Raw genomic sequence first — 18,776 nt, forward strand, 5'->3', positions numbered from 1 at the left:
CCTATGAGGTCAGAGTCCAGGGTCAGTCCATGTATAGTCTTTAGGTAGTGGCTTAGTCCCTGGAAGCTCTGGTTGCTTGGCATTGTTGTTCATATGGGGTCTCGAGCCCCTTCAAGCTCTTCCAGTTCTTTCTCTGATTCCTTCAACGGGGGACCTATTCTCAGTTCAGTGGTTTGCTGCTGGCATTCGCCTCTGTATTTGCTGTATTCTGGCTGTGTCTCTCAGGAGCGATCTACATCCGGCTCCTGTCGGTCTGCACTTCTTTGCTTCATCCATCTTGTCTAATTGGGTGGCTGTATATGTATGGGCCACATGTGGGGCAGGCTCTGAATGGGTGTTACTTCAGTCTCTGTTTTAATCTTTGCCTCTCTCTTCCCTGCCAAGGGTATTCTTGTTCCCCTTTTAAAGAAGGCGTGAAACATTCACATTTTGATCATCCATCTTGAGTTTCATTTGTTCTGGCCTCCATATTTCTATTTTGCATTTTTTTCTTCCCACATCCACTTTTCTTCTACCCCAAATCATACCAATCTGCCTACAGTTCCATAATTTCCTGTGACAGCTCTCATGGTCCTGCACATCCTGCTCTTTGTCTGGATTCTTGTCTTTCTTCTTATACAATTGGGAAGCCTTTATTTATTCCTCAGTAATCAGGTTATCATCTTTTTGTCTGAGAACTCCTCTTTGTTCCACGCTGTACTAGCTAAGAACTCAGAGCATTTCACACTACGCTGCACTTGTTTACATATTTTCCCTTCTACTAAACTGAGGGAAGCGGTTGTTTAAATAGATTTGTAACTTTAGTGTCTAAATAGTGCCTGGTACATGCTAAATGAATTAATAAACTTCTGAAAAACACAAATGTTTCCTTGTCTTTAGAATGTTTAATGTTATTATAGACAAAATGGGTTGTTATATCAATTTTTTTGTTTCCTTCTGTTATCTTGAATAGACTCTAAATCAACATATTTTTTATAGTATAAATTTCCACAGGCCTAGGATAGCAGGGTAGAGGTGTTATACACATGTAATCTCAGAGATCAGGAGGGAGAAACACACAAAATACACACACACACATACAATACACACACACACACAAAATACATTATTTGCAATGATCATGTGTAGGTGTTTCATTTATCAGTTCAGAGTAATATAATTTTAATTTTATTTTCAATTCCATCCCATTAAATTTATAAAAGAATTTAATTTACTAACGATACTAGTAATGTATCTAAGAATTTATTTGTAAATTCTCTTGAGTTTCTCTTCAAAAACAGCATGAATAAACTTTAAGCAGGTTTAGCAGAACAAGCTGACTTGCAAATAGCTCTGTTTGGGATCCAGAAATGACTGCTGTCTGGTGTCCAAAGCATTTTGCTCTTGCTGCCTCCCAGAGATTGCTCTGCCTGGCAGTTTGTCACTCTCCTGGGCAAGTATCCAGCTTGTGGTAGTGAGGTGGTTTTGTGGCAGAACTCCACAATTAACCACAAGTTCAGTGTCAACGGTGGTAGGCTGCCACCATCGTGGCTGTGATCCTTCAGATTTGCTGGTATGGCCAGAGTTGAAGAAACTATGCTTGTCTAAGGAGGGAATAGGAAAACTTGGAAAGAGTTTGTATTGTTGTTTATTGTTCAAGGCTGAGCTTTTGGGTATAAAACAACAACAACAACAACAACAACAACAACAACAACAACAACAACAGTCCAGGAAATTTCACATGAATAGTTAAGAGATTTATGTTATAGCTTTAAAACTCATAGCAGTGAATTTTTGGCATAGATATAATTGTTGTTCTGAGAATTAGAAAAAATTCCAGTATTAGAAATCCAGGCATCAGGGACTAAGCCACTACCTAAAGACTATACATGGACTGACCCTGGACTCTGACCTCATAGGTAGCAATGAATATCCTAGTAAGAGCACCAGTGGAAGGGGAAGCCCTGGGTCCTGCTAAGACTGAACCCCCAGTGAAGTAGACTGTGGGGGGGGAGGGCGGCAATGGGGGGAGGGTTGGGAGGGGAACACCCATAAGGAAGGGGAGGGGGGAGGGGGATGTTTGCCCGGAAACCGGGAAAGGGAATAACACTCGAAATGTATATAAGAAATACTCAAGTTAATAAAAAAAAAAAAGAAATCCAGGCATCATCACTTGAATTAAATTTAAAAAAACCCATCTACATTTCTCAGAAGAATTTGTTTCATACTAAAAATAAAGTGTATTTTTGCAAAATTAAAAAAGTATTCTAAATTTTGTGAAAATGGATGTTAAAAATATTTATAAAAATATGGAATCTTGTTTTTTGTTTAAATCATGTGAGAGATTTCTATTAAAATTCTCTGATGAAGCAAAAAAGCAAAACAGAACAAAAACAACATGACAACATGCAACTGGAAGTCCTATTTGTAAACAGATTTGGGAAACCTGACTTGGGAAATGTCTGATCACTTGCTACAGGGTGAAGAGAGCTGGTCAGGAGATTGAGCTAAGTTGCTAAGTTTGAATAAAAGAACTCTTGTACTTGAAGAGTATATTTACATATACTCAGGTAATTATGTGCGGCAACAGCATAACTATTTAACAAGTAGTACTGTTAACTCCAGTTCCGTGTAGCAATAGCATCATCTCTATGCCTCTCATAACTAATACATATTTTTTATTTTTTGGCCACCATATACCTTATAAGTATGGCATATTTAGAGTTAATCAAATATACTAGGGTTACGTCAGTACAGGATTTTGTACTTGCTTGCTCCTTTGTCCAGATTGTCTTTTCTCCCCTACTTTACCTAGGTGATTTCTGTGATTTCCTTCACTTGCTCCATCCCCTCCTGTTCCTATCATCTTTTGTAGTCATCTTTATTCTTCTATGTTCCACCTGACTATGGATCGTTATCATTACAGCACCTTTGGTATCAGGGAGCAGGCACTTAATAAAGTGCAGCTATTAGCGATGGGATGGTAAATGTTCATGGAACAGTGAAAGAAGTGAAGGACTTAGTACAGAGATGAAAAGAGTAGGGAGAGAACTATCAGAGAGGAGAGGTACTGACAGCATGGGAGACACATAGTGGGGGCATTCTCAACAGAATGATTTTTTCTCTTATTAGTTGTGAATACTTTTAACTAATGTGGTATGTTGCACTTTTAAATAGTTAATATGCATATTCCCTTTTTCCTAGAGATAGCTGTAACTCTCAGGAAGCTAAGAAAAACTGTTTACAGTCTAGTTTTGAATATAGTCTAGTAATTATTCTGCAAATAGATACTTTATGGATTGAGAGTGTGTAAGGAGCTGGGCAATGGATAAGGTAGTTGCTGTCTGAGGAACATGGTTTAGATCTTTAAATGTCCAGTAGGCCTAGTATTCCACCTGTAATTCTAGCAATAGGAAGCTGCAGATGGCATCCTTGGAGCAAGATGGCCAGGGGATTAGAATTGGTGAGATCTCAGATAAGCTAGAGATGCAGCCTCAGTGAATAAGGTAGTAAACCATGGTCCTCCACATGTATATACATATATGTACCCCTACATATTATATTCCCCACACAGGTAAACATGCATATATGCACATATGCATAGCTCATACACAGACACATTAAAAAATAAAGGAAAAAGTAAAAGGCATGCTCCATTCTGAGAAGGATATTAGCTGAAAGGAAAACATATTTTAAACCCCTTTAGGCTACAGAGTTGCCTGAATATTTAAAACAAAATCATCTTTTCTATACTGGAGAAAAGTTAGTTTTTATGTTTTAATGTAAGTTAGTAAATGTTGAATCTCTCACTTTTTCAAAAAACCTTACAAGGTTAACTTACAGGAAAAATCTTAATATTAGACATTAGAAACATCCATGGCACTGGTTAATTTACTTATTCCTGAAGATTTCTTTGATACTTAAATGTGCCAGATTGCTTTGTGTCTTTTTTTCCCCCGAAGAAATAAGGACTGTGTTTCACAAAATTCTGTGAGGTTACATTTCGGAAGAACATTCAGGATTTAAAAAACCATTCCTTTTTATGGTGGCCTATTCTAGATGTCTTACTTAATTTCTAACCAGGGTTTCATAGATTGGTTTAGCTCAGTATTGCTAAGGATCTACTGAGTGGTCTGGATACTTATACTTGAAAAAAGGGCAGCCAAAGCCTGGTTGTAATGACACTTCTTTAATCCTAGCACTCAGGATGCAGAGGCAGTTGGATCTCTGTGAGTTTAGGACTAGCCTGGTCTACAGAGCTCCAGGATAGCTAGGGCTCTGTAGAGAGACAAAAACAAAAACAAAAACACAAAACCAAACCAAACCAAAACAAAACAAAAAGCAGCCTATCATTTGCATAAATTTTTTTCTAATTCCACATTTTCCCAGAGATATATAATACTTACTAGTTATTTAAAATACTTTTATTGGTTGTTTTCTTTATATTTCAAATATTGTCCCCCTTCCCAGTCTCCCCTCTGTGATGCACCCGTCTCATCCCCCTTCCCCTTTGCCTCTATGAGGGTTCTCCTCCACCTGCCCACTCACTCCTGCCTCACTACCGTAGCAACCCCCTATGCTGGGGCATTGAGCCTCCACAGGACCAAAGGCCTCCTTACCCACTGATGCCAGATAAAGCAACCCCCTGCTACTTATGTAGCTCGAGCCATGGATCCCTCCATGTGTACTCTGGTTGGTGGTTTAGTCCCTGGGAGCTTTGGGGGAGGCTCTGCCAGCAAGCACTTCTTGGCATCAGCAATAGTGTCAGGGTCTTTAATACTGTTCCTACTGTACGTTATCATTTTCAACCATGATTCTCAAATACTCTAAGGCCTCTTACTAACTATTTCACAACCTCTTCCATCATTCTCTCCTTGTCTTCTGTTTTCCCATTCCTCCCACTTTCCCCCTTCCTTTCTCTTGTTTTGGTGATACACTAGGGTCTTCCTATGTAGCCTAGGGTGCCCTAGGACTCCTCATGCCCCTGCCTCCTGGGATAACTGTCATGTATCACCATGCCCAACTTCTCATAGTTGTCAGATTCTCAGTTGTCTTTTGTTTGACAATAAAAATGAGAGTCTCATACCTTGTTCAGTTTTATTTCCTATTCTATTCTACGTATAAGGTTCCATAACTGTAAGGAGGAATAGGTGCAGTAGCCAAGATTTGTTGAAAACAATTTGAAATTACTTCTGAAAAGAAGTAATTTTTGAGAATATTGCTCTAGAAATGGATTTTCTTTACTTTTGGGTTTAAGAGTTAGGAAAAAATTCTATCCCCCCCCCCCCAAAAAAAAAAACCAATTAAAAATCCAAGACAAAGTGGTAGGGAATTAGTTACTAGAAGATTTGATGGAAGAGAAAATGGTTGAGACCCAAGCAAGATCTCTTTGTCTTTTGTCTTTACTAAGAACCATTTCTGATGTATCAATGACTAGCACTAGAGAGTTCAAATGCAGAAGGCATTTTACCCGTGAGGTAGACCCTAATGCTGTAATGTTTCAAATGGTGCTTGTAGGGAAACAATGGCTGTAGTAAGCTAACAATCTGTCAATGACAAAAGTGTTCTTAGTGACTAAACTAGTTTTTAGGGTCATTTTTAGGCCCTGAGAATGAAAACATCAGGACAGGTTCCTCCAGAGTTAATGGAAATATTAGTGGCTTATTGGAGTAGGTTCTCCTTTAAGGGATACTGAACAAAATTCTTACCCTTCATATTAAACCACACATGGCAACTCTGGGTATTTGGAACTTGACAAAGGCCCCATTATTAAAAAAACATAATACATAGGGGGATGCATTGCTTCAGAATGACTTGGGAGATGAGCAGTAAGCACCAGGCTTCCATGTCATTGATCAAACTGAAAAGAGAAGATAGTTGAGAGACAGGGATCAAGGCTAATCTGGATAAAACAGGGCCTGGATAGAGATTGCTAAGAGAAGTTGGTGTGTATAGCAGGTCTCTGTCACAACATCTAACAGTCATATATTCTTGAACTTAAAGACGAGAACTAAGGAAATCTATTAGTTGTTTAAATTTGGTAGAATAATTAATTTAACCTCTAAGAAATGCAGCCCAGTAATCTTTGACAAAGACTATAAATATAGAAGGGAGTTATTATAAACATAGCTAGCTCATCCTTTTTGTTAAGTAAACTTCTGATCGTCTTGTCACAATCCTTACATTTTATTTTAGAATTCTCAGGTTCTGGGTTGGTATACAGAGGGATGTGCTCCATCTATGGGTGTTTGGGCTTTTAGACCTACAAAGATTTTGATGACAGACAAAAGATGTTTAAAAAATTGCAAAGTAAAGCAGTTTTGTGAAAGTGGCTTTGACTTCTATTTTCCAGGCAATAGCCCTTTGTATAGACATCTTCATTTATCAAAAAATAAAAATGTGGTTAATTTGAGTGTGTGGGCGCAAATAATACAAGTTGTTTGTATCAATTTGAAAGAAGAACCTTAAAGATACCTCCATGGTTTTGGCATATAGACACTGTAGTTTTTTAAAGCCAGAAGACTTTAAAAGTCATTAAGTTTCATTGATTCTCTTTACAATGGGAAAGAATGAGTTTTTTTAAAAGCCATGACTTAGGGCTGGAGAGATGGCTCAGTGGTTAAGAGCACTGACTGCTCCTCCAGAGGTTCTGTGTTCAAATCCCAGCACCCACATGGTGGCTCACAACCATCTGTAATGGGATCTGATGCCCTCTTCTGGTGTGTCTGAAGACAGCTACAGTGTACTTATATTAAATCAATCAATCGATCAATCAATCAATCAATCAATCTTCAAAAGCCATGACTTGCTTACTATCAGGGAATAAATATCTGGTTGGAACTCAACTCAAGGAATGGTGTCTAGTCCACCAATCCTTTCATTAAAATGTCTATTTTATCTCAGATGACACACTCGGATTTAAAAATAGCAATAGAGTAACTTGAACTTGTTTTATAAGTTATTATTTTAAAACAATTAGCTAAATGGGTATTTTAGTAATGGTGATGTTTGTTTTGTCATGCCGTTCTATACAAATTCTAAATATGTAGGCTAAGTTTCCTATTTAATCTTCAGTTGATTATGCATGTATGCATGTGTGTGTGTGTGTGCATGTGTGATGATTTCTGTGTATGGGATTTAGCTAAAGTGAGTTTCCACTTTTCATGTCTAGCAGAAATGAATTTTTATCATTTAAGACATTTGGGTAACCATTAGAACACTCTATTAAATATTTTTTCTTTATCCAACACATTAAAAAAAACAAGGAAATTCTAGTCTTTTCTCACATTTGTCAAATTCTTGTGTTAATTCTTCAGTGATTTCTATTATGTGTGTGAATTATAACTATATATAAAAATGGTCTGCTTTAGGTCATGGCTGTGGGCTGAGCTTAATTGGTGAAAAATAGGCCTGTTTGTGGGATTTACCACACAGTAAGGTTTCTCATCTCCCTGGAAAAATGTGGAATTAGCTTTTTAAGAAAAGCAGGTCTGTCATGAGGTTGAAGGGGAGTTTTGGTGGAGGGAAACAGTTTACACCTTCTAAGGCAGTTATTACGTTGGATTCCAGGGCAATCCCCTTCGTTTAGCAAAATTCTTTTCTTCAACTTTTAAGTCTGTCTTTGGTAATATCACTTCTACTGTTGTCTTCTCCAGTGTCACCAGTTTCACAGGTCTTTCCCAGAAAATATATAATTGGCTTCTTTCAAGGCCAACACCATTCAAGTTGATGAGTGGTATTAAGACTATGGGACTCCCTTCCCTCCTCTCCCCCCAGAATACTGTTGCACAGAAAAATTCTCTCACTTGGAAAGAACTTTTGGGACAGCAAGTCTATGCTGTGGTGGAGTGACAGGGGTGTGAAGCAGCGCATGTCTGGCAAGGATGCCAAACACAGTGCTGGATATTAGTTCTTAGTCTCACTGAAAAGGAATTCAGGGAGACATGCTTGCTATCAGAGTGCACTCTCCAGGGCCCATCCCCTCTTGAAACCCTGAAGGGATTCAAGGCCTGCTGCTGGGCCCCAAATCTACCTTGGCTTGGAAGCCAGATGTGATTGATAGTGTTGAGTTTCTTCATTTTAGTCTGGCCTCAGTGTTGACTGAGCCTCCCCCTTCACATCTCCATTCACACAGTCTGAGGGCACACCATGAGCCCACTCTCACCTCACTAGGCACTGCCCTTGGGGTCCAGAGCTCATCGCTCTGTGGCAGTCCCAGGGGGGGGGGGGTACGTGATCCAACTTCAGCAGTCGAGCTCTCCGTGGCCACAGGGCGCTCCCCCAGGTGTCCGAGTCTGGGAGCCAGACGCGATGGCTGTCTCACTGGAGGGACCAAACGGGCCGCGGGCACGCGCTCACCCGCGGGGTCCCGGATGCGCATCCTGACGCGGGCGGCTGCCGCCCGAGAGGCGTCAAGCCGAGTCACAGGAGCGCGCGGGGCCGCCGGCGGGGCGCGCGCCCGGCAGGGGCAGCCGCGGGGGAGGAGCGCCCGATCGCGCGCCCAACGGACCAGGCTGCGGCCGTGAGGTAACTGTTGCAGCGCGCGGGAGCTGGGAGGCGACGCAGCCGTCTCCCGTCCCGAGCCGTGCCTGAGGGGAAAGGGAAAAGGCGTCCGCGGCAGCCGGCCCTGGGACACCGAGAATCCCCTCTCGCCGCTCTCCACTGCGGGCATGAGGCGGACGCCGCCGCCCCTCAGCCCGCGCGCCGGGGATCCGGGGCGGCGGCGGCGGCAGGCGCAGCCGTGACCGCTCTGCGAAGCTCGGGGCGCCCGGAACGGGGAGGGCGCGGGGTCGGCGAGCGCCAGCGGCCTCCCGGCAGCCCGGGGCTATGAGGAAGGACGAGCGCGAGCGGGACACGCCAGCCATGAGGTCCCCGCCGCCGCCGCCGCCGCCGGCCACGGCCACGGCCGCCTCGCCCCCCGAGAGCCTGCGCAACGGCTACGTGAAGAGCTGCGTGAGCCCGCTGCGGCAGGACCCTCCGCGCAGCTTCTTCTTCCACCTCTGCCGCTTCTGCAACGTGGAGCCGCCGGCGGCCTCGCTCCGCGCCGGGGCACGCCTCTCGCTCGCCGCTCTGGCCGCCTTTGTCCTGGCCGCGCTGCTGGGCGCGGGGCCCGAGCGCTGGGCGGCCGCGGCGACCGGGCTTCGGACGCTGCTGAGCGCTTGCTCGCTCAGCCTCAGCCCGCTCTTCAGCATCGCCTGTGCCTTCTTCTTCCTCACCTGCTTCCTGACGCGCGCGCAGCGCGGCCCGGACCGCGGCGCCGGCTCCTGGTGGCTGCTGGCGCTGCCTGCCTGCTGCTACCTGGGCGACTTCGCGGCGTGGCAGTGGTGGTCGTGGCTGCGCGGGGAGCCGGCGGCGGCGGCGGCCGGCCGGCTCTGCCTGGTGCTGAGCTGCGTGGGGCTGCTGACGCTCGCGCCTCGCGTGAGGCTGCGGCACGGAGTCCTGGTGCTGCTCTTCGCCGGCCTGGTGTGGTGGGTGTCCTTCTCCGGCCTCGGGGCTCTGCCGCCCGCGCTCAGGCCTCTGCTGTCGTGCCTGGTCGGGGGCGCGGGATGCCTGCTAGCCCTGGGCTTGGACCACTTCTTTCACGTCCGGGGAGCCTCACCTCCCCCGCGCTCGGCGAGTACCGCGGATGAAAAAGTGCCTGTGATCAGACCCCGGAGGAGGTCCAGCTGCGTGTCGCTGGGAGAAAGCGCGGCCGGTTACTATGGCAGTGGCAAGATGTTCAGGAGACCGTCGTTGCCTTGTATTTCTCGAGAACAGGTAGGGTTCTTGGGCGGGCATGGGTCTGGTAAGGGGAGAGCGGGGTGGACGAGAGGAGCGCGGGGTGGACCGCTTGCGTTGTCTCCGGAGCAGGAGCGCAGCTGCTAAAGAACCTGGGCTCTCTCTGCAGAAAGCAAGGGGCAGGAACCTGTGTTCTGGCTGGAAAGGCTGCCCCAGGACAAGGGACTCTTCCAAAAAAGCAGAAACCAGTGGCCTTTTACCATGAGTGGAAAGGAAATCATTCACCCTCTGACTCGGCTTATGCAGAGTTTTCAAGAATGAGGTGACCGACTTGAGGTTGACTGCTCCCACTTTGGACATACTAAGCTCCTACAAATAGCATTTTGGTACAAATTATCTGTTTGCTATTAAAATGAGGATGCCTGACTGGAGTTGACAAGCCGCCTTTAGAATACGAGTGTGCATGCAGATTTTTCAACAGCACAGGCTCCTCAGGAGTGGTGATGTGGGAGGACAAATGAGTATTTTCATAATTTAAAGAACAGAAATGAGCTTTAGAATTGAGACTTGGTTTAGATGAATAGACAGCAGTATACACCAATATAATTAAAAATGTTTTTACAGACTAACTCATGGGCTGTGTATTTCTTGCATAATTAGGAGAAAGTTTTAGCAATTTAACCTTTAAACTTAGTAATGTGTGGAAAGATGCCCAAAACATTTCCTCCACCAACCCCCACAGGCTTTCATATTTTGTTTTTGAAGGCATTGAAATCATCTCGAGGGAATGAACTTGTATCTGGATTGCATTGGGAAGTCCACCTGGTCTGTACCACCAAGAGATCCTTTAAAGTATAGCTGGTATATTGAGCATTTACCGAATGCAGACCCTTTATGTTTATTGTGTCAGATCTTTTCCACGAACTGTGTTTGGTTGGGTAACATTAACATTGGTTTAGACATGCACGTGTTCAGGCAGACAGAAGATCTAGGGCCAAAAAAAGTGGCAGTGTTAGGGTCTGAGTAGAGTTTTCAGTTCACAGAGGTGTGTTCTTTGCAACTTAGAGGGTAACTGTAGGAACTTTGTGGAGGATTGTATATCCTTAGGTGTAAGATTTTGCTGATTAGTGATATTTTTTCATAATGTGACCCAGACGACAGGAAACAAAAGTTTCTTGTCCTTAACACTTTTGAGGCACTGGTCTCTCTGTCTCTTGTGTTCCCTTCAAAATAATCTGTGACTCACTACATTGATTTTTATGGCCTACAAAACACTGATCTGTATATAGTAGTATGAAGTATATACTCACGAGGAAACATTTTCCTGCTATTTTTCTTTTCTCTTTTGAGACAGGGTCTTGCTGTATATTCTTGTCTGGCTATCTTGGGTGGACCTTGACCTGGAGGGTCTTCCTGTCTCCTGCTCCTGAATGTACCACTTTGCCCTGCTTTAGAGGCCATTCTTATGCTCCCTTATTATTTGGCCAGATGCTAGAAAAAAACAAACAAACCAGTTACAGTTACACCCCCTACCCAGTTTACTGCCAGCAGTAATAGACAATGTTTACAAAAATGTCTATCAAGTGAAAACTTGTTAATAGAAGATTTGCTATCAGCTGGTATCAGCTATTTTCATAGATTGGAATAAAAGTCAATTTTATGTGACTAGATTGCATTTTTAATATTGGGAAAGCCCTTTAGCATAATTTTGCTGACTTGGTAGAGGGTTTTCAGGGAAGCATTACAATTTAAATATTTTGGTTGCAATCTATTAATTAGTTATGAACAGTTAGGTCTATTGTAAATTGAAAAATTCTAGTCTTCTTTTCCTAGTGAGGTTTTCTTGCTATCAAAGCAACTTTTCCTTGCTATCTTTTTTCCTTGCAACTTTTCATTTTTCTTGCTATCAAAGCACTTTAAGTGCAGTATTATTCCAGGTAATGTCACTTATTTGTACTGGAAGAAAATACAATTTATGTTTGTAAAGACAGCAGCAGCATATTTTCCTAGAATAGAAAATCCTTACTCAGATTCTACTCTTATGTTAGAAACACTTGAGCATCTTAAAGTATATGCTAATAGTTCAGAGGCGTGTACACAGTTATTTACTGTTTAGTGCTCTGAAATGACACCATTTGGGCATTTCTAGGTAAAGATATATTTAACTCAGCAAAGAGTATAGTACAAGAATTTTTTTGTTGATGCTGTTTGTTGTAATTTAACACAGAAGATTTGTACTATGTTAGAAAGGATGGGTATTATCTTAGAAAGTTAAGAAATCAGTTCTTTTATGGAAATAGAAGATTAAGTGGCCTTCTAATTGTTGAAGTGTTGTATATGATAATTGTAAAAACATTTACAAGTGACAAGACTTTAGGTCAAACTTGACATAAGAGAAACTCCTATGGATTCAGAGGCAGAGAGCTTAAAGGATCAAATCTTGGCCTACATGTTTAACTTTGGACACATCAGTGAACTCCTCTGTGTCTATGTACTTGTAACTGATTTCATTCAGCAATTTTATGCTTCCTTTAGTATATAAAGAAAGGCATCATGGAGTCACAAATGAATAATTTATTCATTAATAGTTTTATTTTAATGTTGAAGATTACTGCTGCTATCCTATGCATTTTTCAGAGTGTGATTGGGGAAAATGAACTTATTTACAATTTTTTGAAGAAAATATTATTTTAAAAAAGTGGATTTGCAGAGTTGGGGATTTAGCTCAGTGGTAGAGTGCTTGCAAGGCCCTGGGTTCGGTCCCCAGCTCCAAAAAAAAGAAAAGAAAAGAAAAAGTTGATTTGTTTTTGTGATAAAATTGTTGAAATATTTTATGGAATTTAAATGTCTTAACATCTTTGAAAATACTTGAATATGCAAATCAACATAAATGTTCTTTTTTACATGAGAATAGAGTTAGAGTAATTTTTGACTTTTAAAATATTATATTAGGTAACATACTAAAATAATGTCATGATTATAAAATATTTATACGTTATATTTATAATATTTAAATATTGTATATATGTCAGTTAATTAAGGCCTTCTTTTCAAAACATACCTAGGGATTTAAGATTAAAATCTAATTCCTGGGGTTGGGGATTTAGCTCAGTGGTAGAGTGCTTGCCTAGCAAGCGCAAGGCCCTGGGTTCGGTCCTCAGCTCCGGGGGAAAAAAAAAAGAGAAAAAAAGAAAAAAAATCTAATTCCTTCTGAATTTTTTTGTTTTGTTTTGTTCTGTGGGCTAATGAAAGAAGCAGTAAGTTTACAGTGTGCCAGGAGCAGCCTGGAATTAAGAGGAAAATCAATTGTCTATGAAAGCTACGACAGAATTATACTATATTTCTATTCCATTTCTACTGTATATTTTACAGTGTACCGGTTAGCTTTGCAACACTGTCATTACCTGTGTGATTACTTACACGTGAGGTTTGGAAAAATGGAAGTTGGTATGTTATTTTTCTATACCTAGAATACCAAGTGCTTTCTAAATGGTTAGGTAAATATTTAAAACTCCTGTGGCCTTCATGATCATAAATACTATTTAAAGTGTTAATTTTATTTGAAAAAAAGTGCACATATGTAATGTGAAGACTTTAAAAAAAAAAGAGATTTTAAAGTGTGATTATTTAATGCCCTCAAGTAATTTGCAAGGCAACCCCAGTTTTTAAAAATAATATTGTAATAGTTTTGAAATTTATTTCATAGCTCTAGTGAGCATTTTAGTCTTTGGTTGAAATTTGTTAGTAATAACAGCCTACATAACAGTTTTTCTTTTGTTTCTGTAGGGTGTATGCTGCCACCAGGTATCTGTCAAGAAAACAAAGTTGGCTAGGCTCCTCATACTGTTAAATACTCGGTGGCTTTTATCATACCTAAGCTAAAACTCATGCCCTTGGTTGCTGCCTACAAAGACCTTTGTAAGCTGCTTGTAGTCCTTTTCATTTTTGTTTTAAATTTATTATTATGAATTTATTATTCAACTTTTAGTATTTGTGGATTGCCCTCCCTGTGTACCTTTTCCCTCTGCCTTTACAAATCATAATAGTTGAGTTCTCCTTTTAGAAATAAATAGGATTAAAATATTTGGAGAGACAACTAGTACTATATATGTAAGTGGAGAATAGATCTCTACTGTTGCAGAGTTGATCACATTTAAGAATAAAAGTTGGCTATGTGACAGAATATTTTAATTTTATTGGATAGTAACATTTCTGTAACATGTTTTCACAATGAGTGAAAGGCACCCACAAGTAAAGCTGTGAAGTTTGTTTTCATTGTTCTGAGGCTGACTTCCCCAGTGAAGTAATTTTCTTCCCCCTTTCCTTTTCATTGGGTCAGCCTATTTCCCTAGCACACACTCTAGGCTTTCTGCATCCCTTCCAGATCAGGGAGAATCTGCACATGCTGAAAAGCTTATTTTAGTGTAAATGTTAGTATAGATGGCATAGGAGAAATTTAGAGTTTAGTTGGAATCTTATTACCTAAGGTGAGGAACTGAATCTTAGAAGAATGAAAAGATTGGGTTCAAGTTATGCTGTAAGATAACTGTGAAAATGAGGCCTAGAACTTGTCTTATTTCTACTCCACCTATACTTTCCACAAAGAGCCCATCTACCTGTAGTCAGTTTTCTAAAGTTGCTGTATTTACTTCTCCAGGTAGTTTCTATCATGTGATAAAGAACAATGTCCTTAGTTATACAATGTGAGGAGAACTAATGGGAGAGATGGGAGGGAGAATTAGGTGGGGTCTTGAAAATCAGAGTCCATGATAATATTGAAGATGAAATTTATGTTATGTATCTGACTTGTGAGGATGCAGCTAGTCTCAGGTTCAGGTGCCATCAAGGCCAGCTTTATACTATGTCTTGGAAAAAGAGGGGAGATGAAGAGAGTAGAAAGAATAGAAGCGAACTGACCAGCCTGCTGTGCCAGAGGCATTTCATTTAAACAAAACAAACTGATCCACGGTGATAGCTCAACAAAGCTTTGTGGAGCTGGAGTCTGTCTGTGGGCAGTTCTGACAGTTTATAACACAGCTGGCGTTCCCTTGCTACGCACAAGCAGATCCAGGCTAACTGAGATGTTGGTTAGAAGCCAGTTATTTTGGTAGACCTTGGGTCAGAGTCTGTTTCTCCCAGTAATTTTTTTAATACCTCTTTCTGTAACCTAGAACTTCCTTACCAGCATTAATTTTTCGGAGGTATTCTCCATCTTTATAGGTTTCTTTTCTTTGATCACTTATATGTTTGGCTAGTTCTTTATCACACATTTCATACAACTCACATTCAGCATATCTTAAATATATTTAATTATAATTGAAATTTTAAAGGAGAAATGTCTTTCACAAAGGACTCTATATATCTGTATATTTAAATGGTTTAAGGGAAACCAGACCAGACCCGACCAGACAGATAATATAGTTGTTGCTTGGTTCCTTTGAAAGCTCTTTGTTCCCCATCTTCTCTTTCATCAAATTTTTCTCCCTCAGGCATTACTCACATTCTGTTCACTCCCTTGCTTAACTTTATAACCCTTTATGAATGTGCATCTAAATAATATCAGTAATTTTGCTTGCTTTTTAACTTTAGATAAATAGAAACAGACTACATGCATTTATCTTTAACCTTGCATTGTGCTTGGCAATTTCTGAGATACGTTCATGTTGAAGTGGATAGTTGTAGTTTATTTTTCAGTATTGTGCATTATTTCATTTTCAGGACATAGTAAATTTATCTATTTTATCGTTTATAGACTCTTGGGTGTTTTAAAGTTTTTTGCTATTATGAATAGTGATTTTATGAAAATTCTTGTTAATATCTCCTGTTAAAAATATATGCATATAGATGTAGTAGAATTTGTGGGTTGCACGGTGTGCTCATTCAGCTTTACTCTGTAAGCAGAATAATAGTATCCCAAAGATACCTGTGTTCTAACCCCTCGAGCCTCTGTTACCTAATATACATAGCAGAGGGGACTTTACAGGCCAAGTTAGGAATTTTGAAATGGGGAGCTGATCCAGGATTGTCTGAGTTGGCCCACTGGACACGCAGCTCCTTACAAAGGAGAGTAGAGATGGAAGAGGTCAGAGAAGATGGGGCAGTGGGCATGGCGCTGGGGTTAGGTTTCAGCTAGTCTGCCTCTGTTAGCTCTGATGTTTTAAGAGTCAGAAGCCAGGGAAAGCTACCCGGGGAAAGAAGCTGGAGAAGGCAAAGGGCAGATTTCCTTGGAAAGTAGTGAATCCCTGCCAACCTCTTCAGTTAGGTCAGTGAGACATGTAGTCAGCCAGATTTTCTTCCTGTATAGCTGTGATACAGTTGCCTTGTTTATGTCTTCTAGTATATTTTGTTACTGGAACGAACTAGTTTGCTAGAGCTGTAGCAATGAAGCACCATAGACTTGGTGATTTTAAGAATTTAAATAGACCTAACATTTCTTGAGGCTAGAAGATGAAGATCAAGATACCTCCAGGCTTTATAACATATTTATGACTTGACATTTTGGATAAGTCAAGCCTTGAAGATTCTAAAATGATGAGTACAAAGTATTTCAAGGAGATAACATGCTCATAATAGAAGATATATAAAAGTTACAATTTGCTGTGGTAACTGATGTAATAGGTATGAACTAGGTATCATGAGACTGTCATGCAAGGGACAGCCAACCCTCTGCACAGATTAGGAAGCCTTCAGGACGTATGCAACAACTGAGCTTAAATTTCAAAGGAAGGTACTTGATATAATGCAAATATAAGTGAATTAAAATTTGTATTATGCTTTTACAAGGAAGTTTTAAAAGTCTCCATTCTAAATATAAAAATAAGTGAATTTTTTTCATCAACCTAGATTCTGAAAAGTCATATAAGGTAGACCCTTAGGAAATCAGGTAAGAATGTTGTTTATTCAGTAGCTAGTCAAAACTAACAACCAAAATAGATACTTAAGTTCTCCACCAGAAGTGCTAAGGACAATTAACAATGTAATAATAGAAAAATAAAATGTGGATACAGAAAATGTGGTATATCTATACAATGGAGTACTACTCAGGAACCAAAAGTTATGATTTCATGAAATTCATAGGCAAATGGATGGAACTAGAAAATGTCATCCTGAGTGAGGAAATCCAATCACACAAAAAATCCCAAACAACCAAAAACAAACCACACATACATGATATGCACTCACTGATAAGTGGATATTAGCCCAAAAGCACAGATTACCCAAGATACAATCCACAGACCACATGAAGCTCAAGACGGATGACCAAAGTGCAGATGCTTCAGTCCTTTCTTAAAAAAGGGAATACAAATATTCATAGGAGGAGATATGGAGACAAAGTTTGGAGCAGAGACTGAAGGAATGGCCTGCCCCACCTAGGGATATAGCCCCCCCCCACATATATACATATATATGTACACACACACACACACACACACACACACACACACACACACACACACACACACACAGAGCTGCCAAACCTAGACAATATTGATGAAGCCAAGAAGTACATGCTGATAGGAGCCTGATATAGCTGTCTTCTGAGGGGCCCAACCAGAGCATGACAAATACAGAGGCGAATGCTAGCAACAAACCATTGAACTGAAAACGGGGTCCCCATTGGAGGAGTTAGAGAAAGGTTTGAAGGAGCTAAAGGGGTTTGCAATCCCGTAAGAACAACAGTACCAACTAACCAGAACTCCTAGGGACTAAACCACTACCCAAAGAGTACATGTGGACAGACTCATGGCTCCAGCTGCATATGTAGCAGAGGATGGCCTTGTTGGGCACCAATGGGAAGAGAAACCCTTGGTCCTGCCAAGGCTGGACCCCCAGTGTAGGGGAATATCAGGACCAGAAGGTGGGTGGTTGAGGAGGGGGAACATTCTCACAGAAGAAGGGGGAGAGTAGGTGGAATACAGGGCTTATGGATGGGAAACCAGGAAAGGGAATAACATTTGAAATGTGAATAAAAAATATCAATTAAAAAAAAAGAAAGAAAAGTGACCAAAAAAAAGAAATGCTAACATCAATAATGATGTGATAATATTATAACAATATTATATTAATAATATTATTACATATATTTTAATTTGTTAATAATATAATATATCACAGCAATATTATAACAATAATAGAAGCAATAAATTTTACACAGGCTTAGAGAAGAGATTATTATAATATGATAGAACAACTATAAAGTGCTTAACAATGCTGTGAACTAAGCAAGTATTGGGCCCTGTAAGTTGAAGAGACTGGAGAGATAGCTTAGTCATTAAAGTGCTTGCTGCAAGAGCATTAGGACCTGGGTTTCATATCCAGAACTCATTTAAAGAGCCTGATTATGGACATGAATGTTTATGATACCATTGCTGTGGATGTGAAGGCAGGAGGATCCCTAGGGCTTTCTGTTCAGCCAATCTAGCCTGACTGATGACTCGGTGAACTTCAAGGTAACAAGACGCCATATAAAGTAGGAAGTGGATGATGTTTTTGAGACAGCAGAGGTTGTACTCGTGTTTGCAGAGCACACACCTGTACCCCTGTACATACACACAAGCACACATTAAAAAACTATCAGTTGACATAAACTAGAAGTCAAACATTTAAAAATACCTTTGGTAAAAATTTGTACAACTTCAGTGGCATGATAAGAAAATACTAGGACGGGATATATGACTTAATTGTAGAGCAATTGCCTTCTATACTTGAGCTCCCCGTTTGCACTCTAGCCCTACCAAAATGAAAAAAAAAAAAAAACAAAATCCATAAGACTTAAGTTATCCCCAAATAAATCAAAGTAGGAAGCCTTTGAAGTTATCAGACATTGAAGTCAGCTTTCACTTGAAGAGTTTCTACCATCTTCAAAGACCTTAGATGTTAACTTTTGCTATGTGTGCTCTGCTAGAATACAGAGCTTAGGTCTGCTGAAAGGGAGAAATCCAGTAGAAAAACCTCTGTAAAAAGCTAAAACCTTTAAAAATGTTACTTGTAGTTTAGAGGTCTGGTGGGGTGGGTGGAGTAGGGACATCCTTTTGGAGATGGGGACTGCAGGGGGGTGTTGGAGAGGAGGTATGGGATAT

The 18,776-nt window shown here is 40.8% G+C and overlaps 2 protein-coding genes across 5 annotated transcripts in view; one reads left to right on the forward strand and one right to left on the reverse strand.

Annotated features, from left to right (window-relative positions):
• Positions 1-1,226: 1,226 nt before the first annotated feature.
• LOC134483775 (uncharacterized) lies at positions 1,227-8,789 on the reverse strand. Its single transcript, XM_063279456.1, has 2 exons — positions 8,144-8,789; positions 1,227-1,583 (listed from the first exon to the last, which is right to left on the reverse strand). The coding sequence occupies exons 1-2, from the start codon at positions 8,648-8,650 to the stop codon at positions 1,293-1,295; spliced, it is 798 nt and encodes a 265-aa protein (XP_063135526.1). The 5' UTR covers positions 8,651-8,789; the 3' UTR covers positions 1,227-1,292.
• The window catches only part of Pde3b (phosphodiesterase 3B), a 163,297-nt gene continuing 153,028 nt past the window's right edge, over positions 8,508-18,776 (forward strand). For 2 of the 4 annotated variants that reach the window (XM_039109453.2, XM_039109463.2), the window contains exon 1: positions 8,548-9,735. In XM_039109453.2, coding sequence (XP_038965381.1) covers positions 8,806-9,735 — 930 coding nt within the window. In that variant the 5' untranslated portion in view covers positions 8,548-8,805. Of the gene's footprint in view, positions 9,736-18,776 lie in introns of all 4 variants that reach the window. The other 2 variants (NM_017229.2, XM_039109460.2) reach the window with 2 other exon arrangements.

Source organism: Rattus norvegicus, chromosome 1, assembly GCF_036323735.1.
Source record: "Rattus norvegicus strain BN/NHsdMcwi chromosome 1, GRCr8, whole genome shotgun sequence".
Lineage (NCBI taxonomy): Eukaryota > Metazoa > Chordata > Mammalia > Rodentia > Muridae > Rattus > Rattus norvegicus.

What these genes read in the sequence shown, in the direction of transcription:
- LOC134483775 (XM_063279456.1), bottom strand. Translation starts at nt 8,650, where the DNA reads ATGCCCGCAGTGGAGAGCGGCGAGAGGGGATTCTCGGTGTCCCAGGGC. An exon ending in CAAGGGCAGTGCCTAGTGAG is followed by an intron (nt 1,584 to 8,143) that starts GTGAGAGTGGGC and finishes TTCCCTCCTTAG; the next exon opens with ACAAGCATAGTTTCTTCAAC.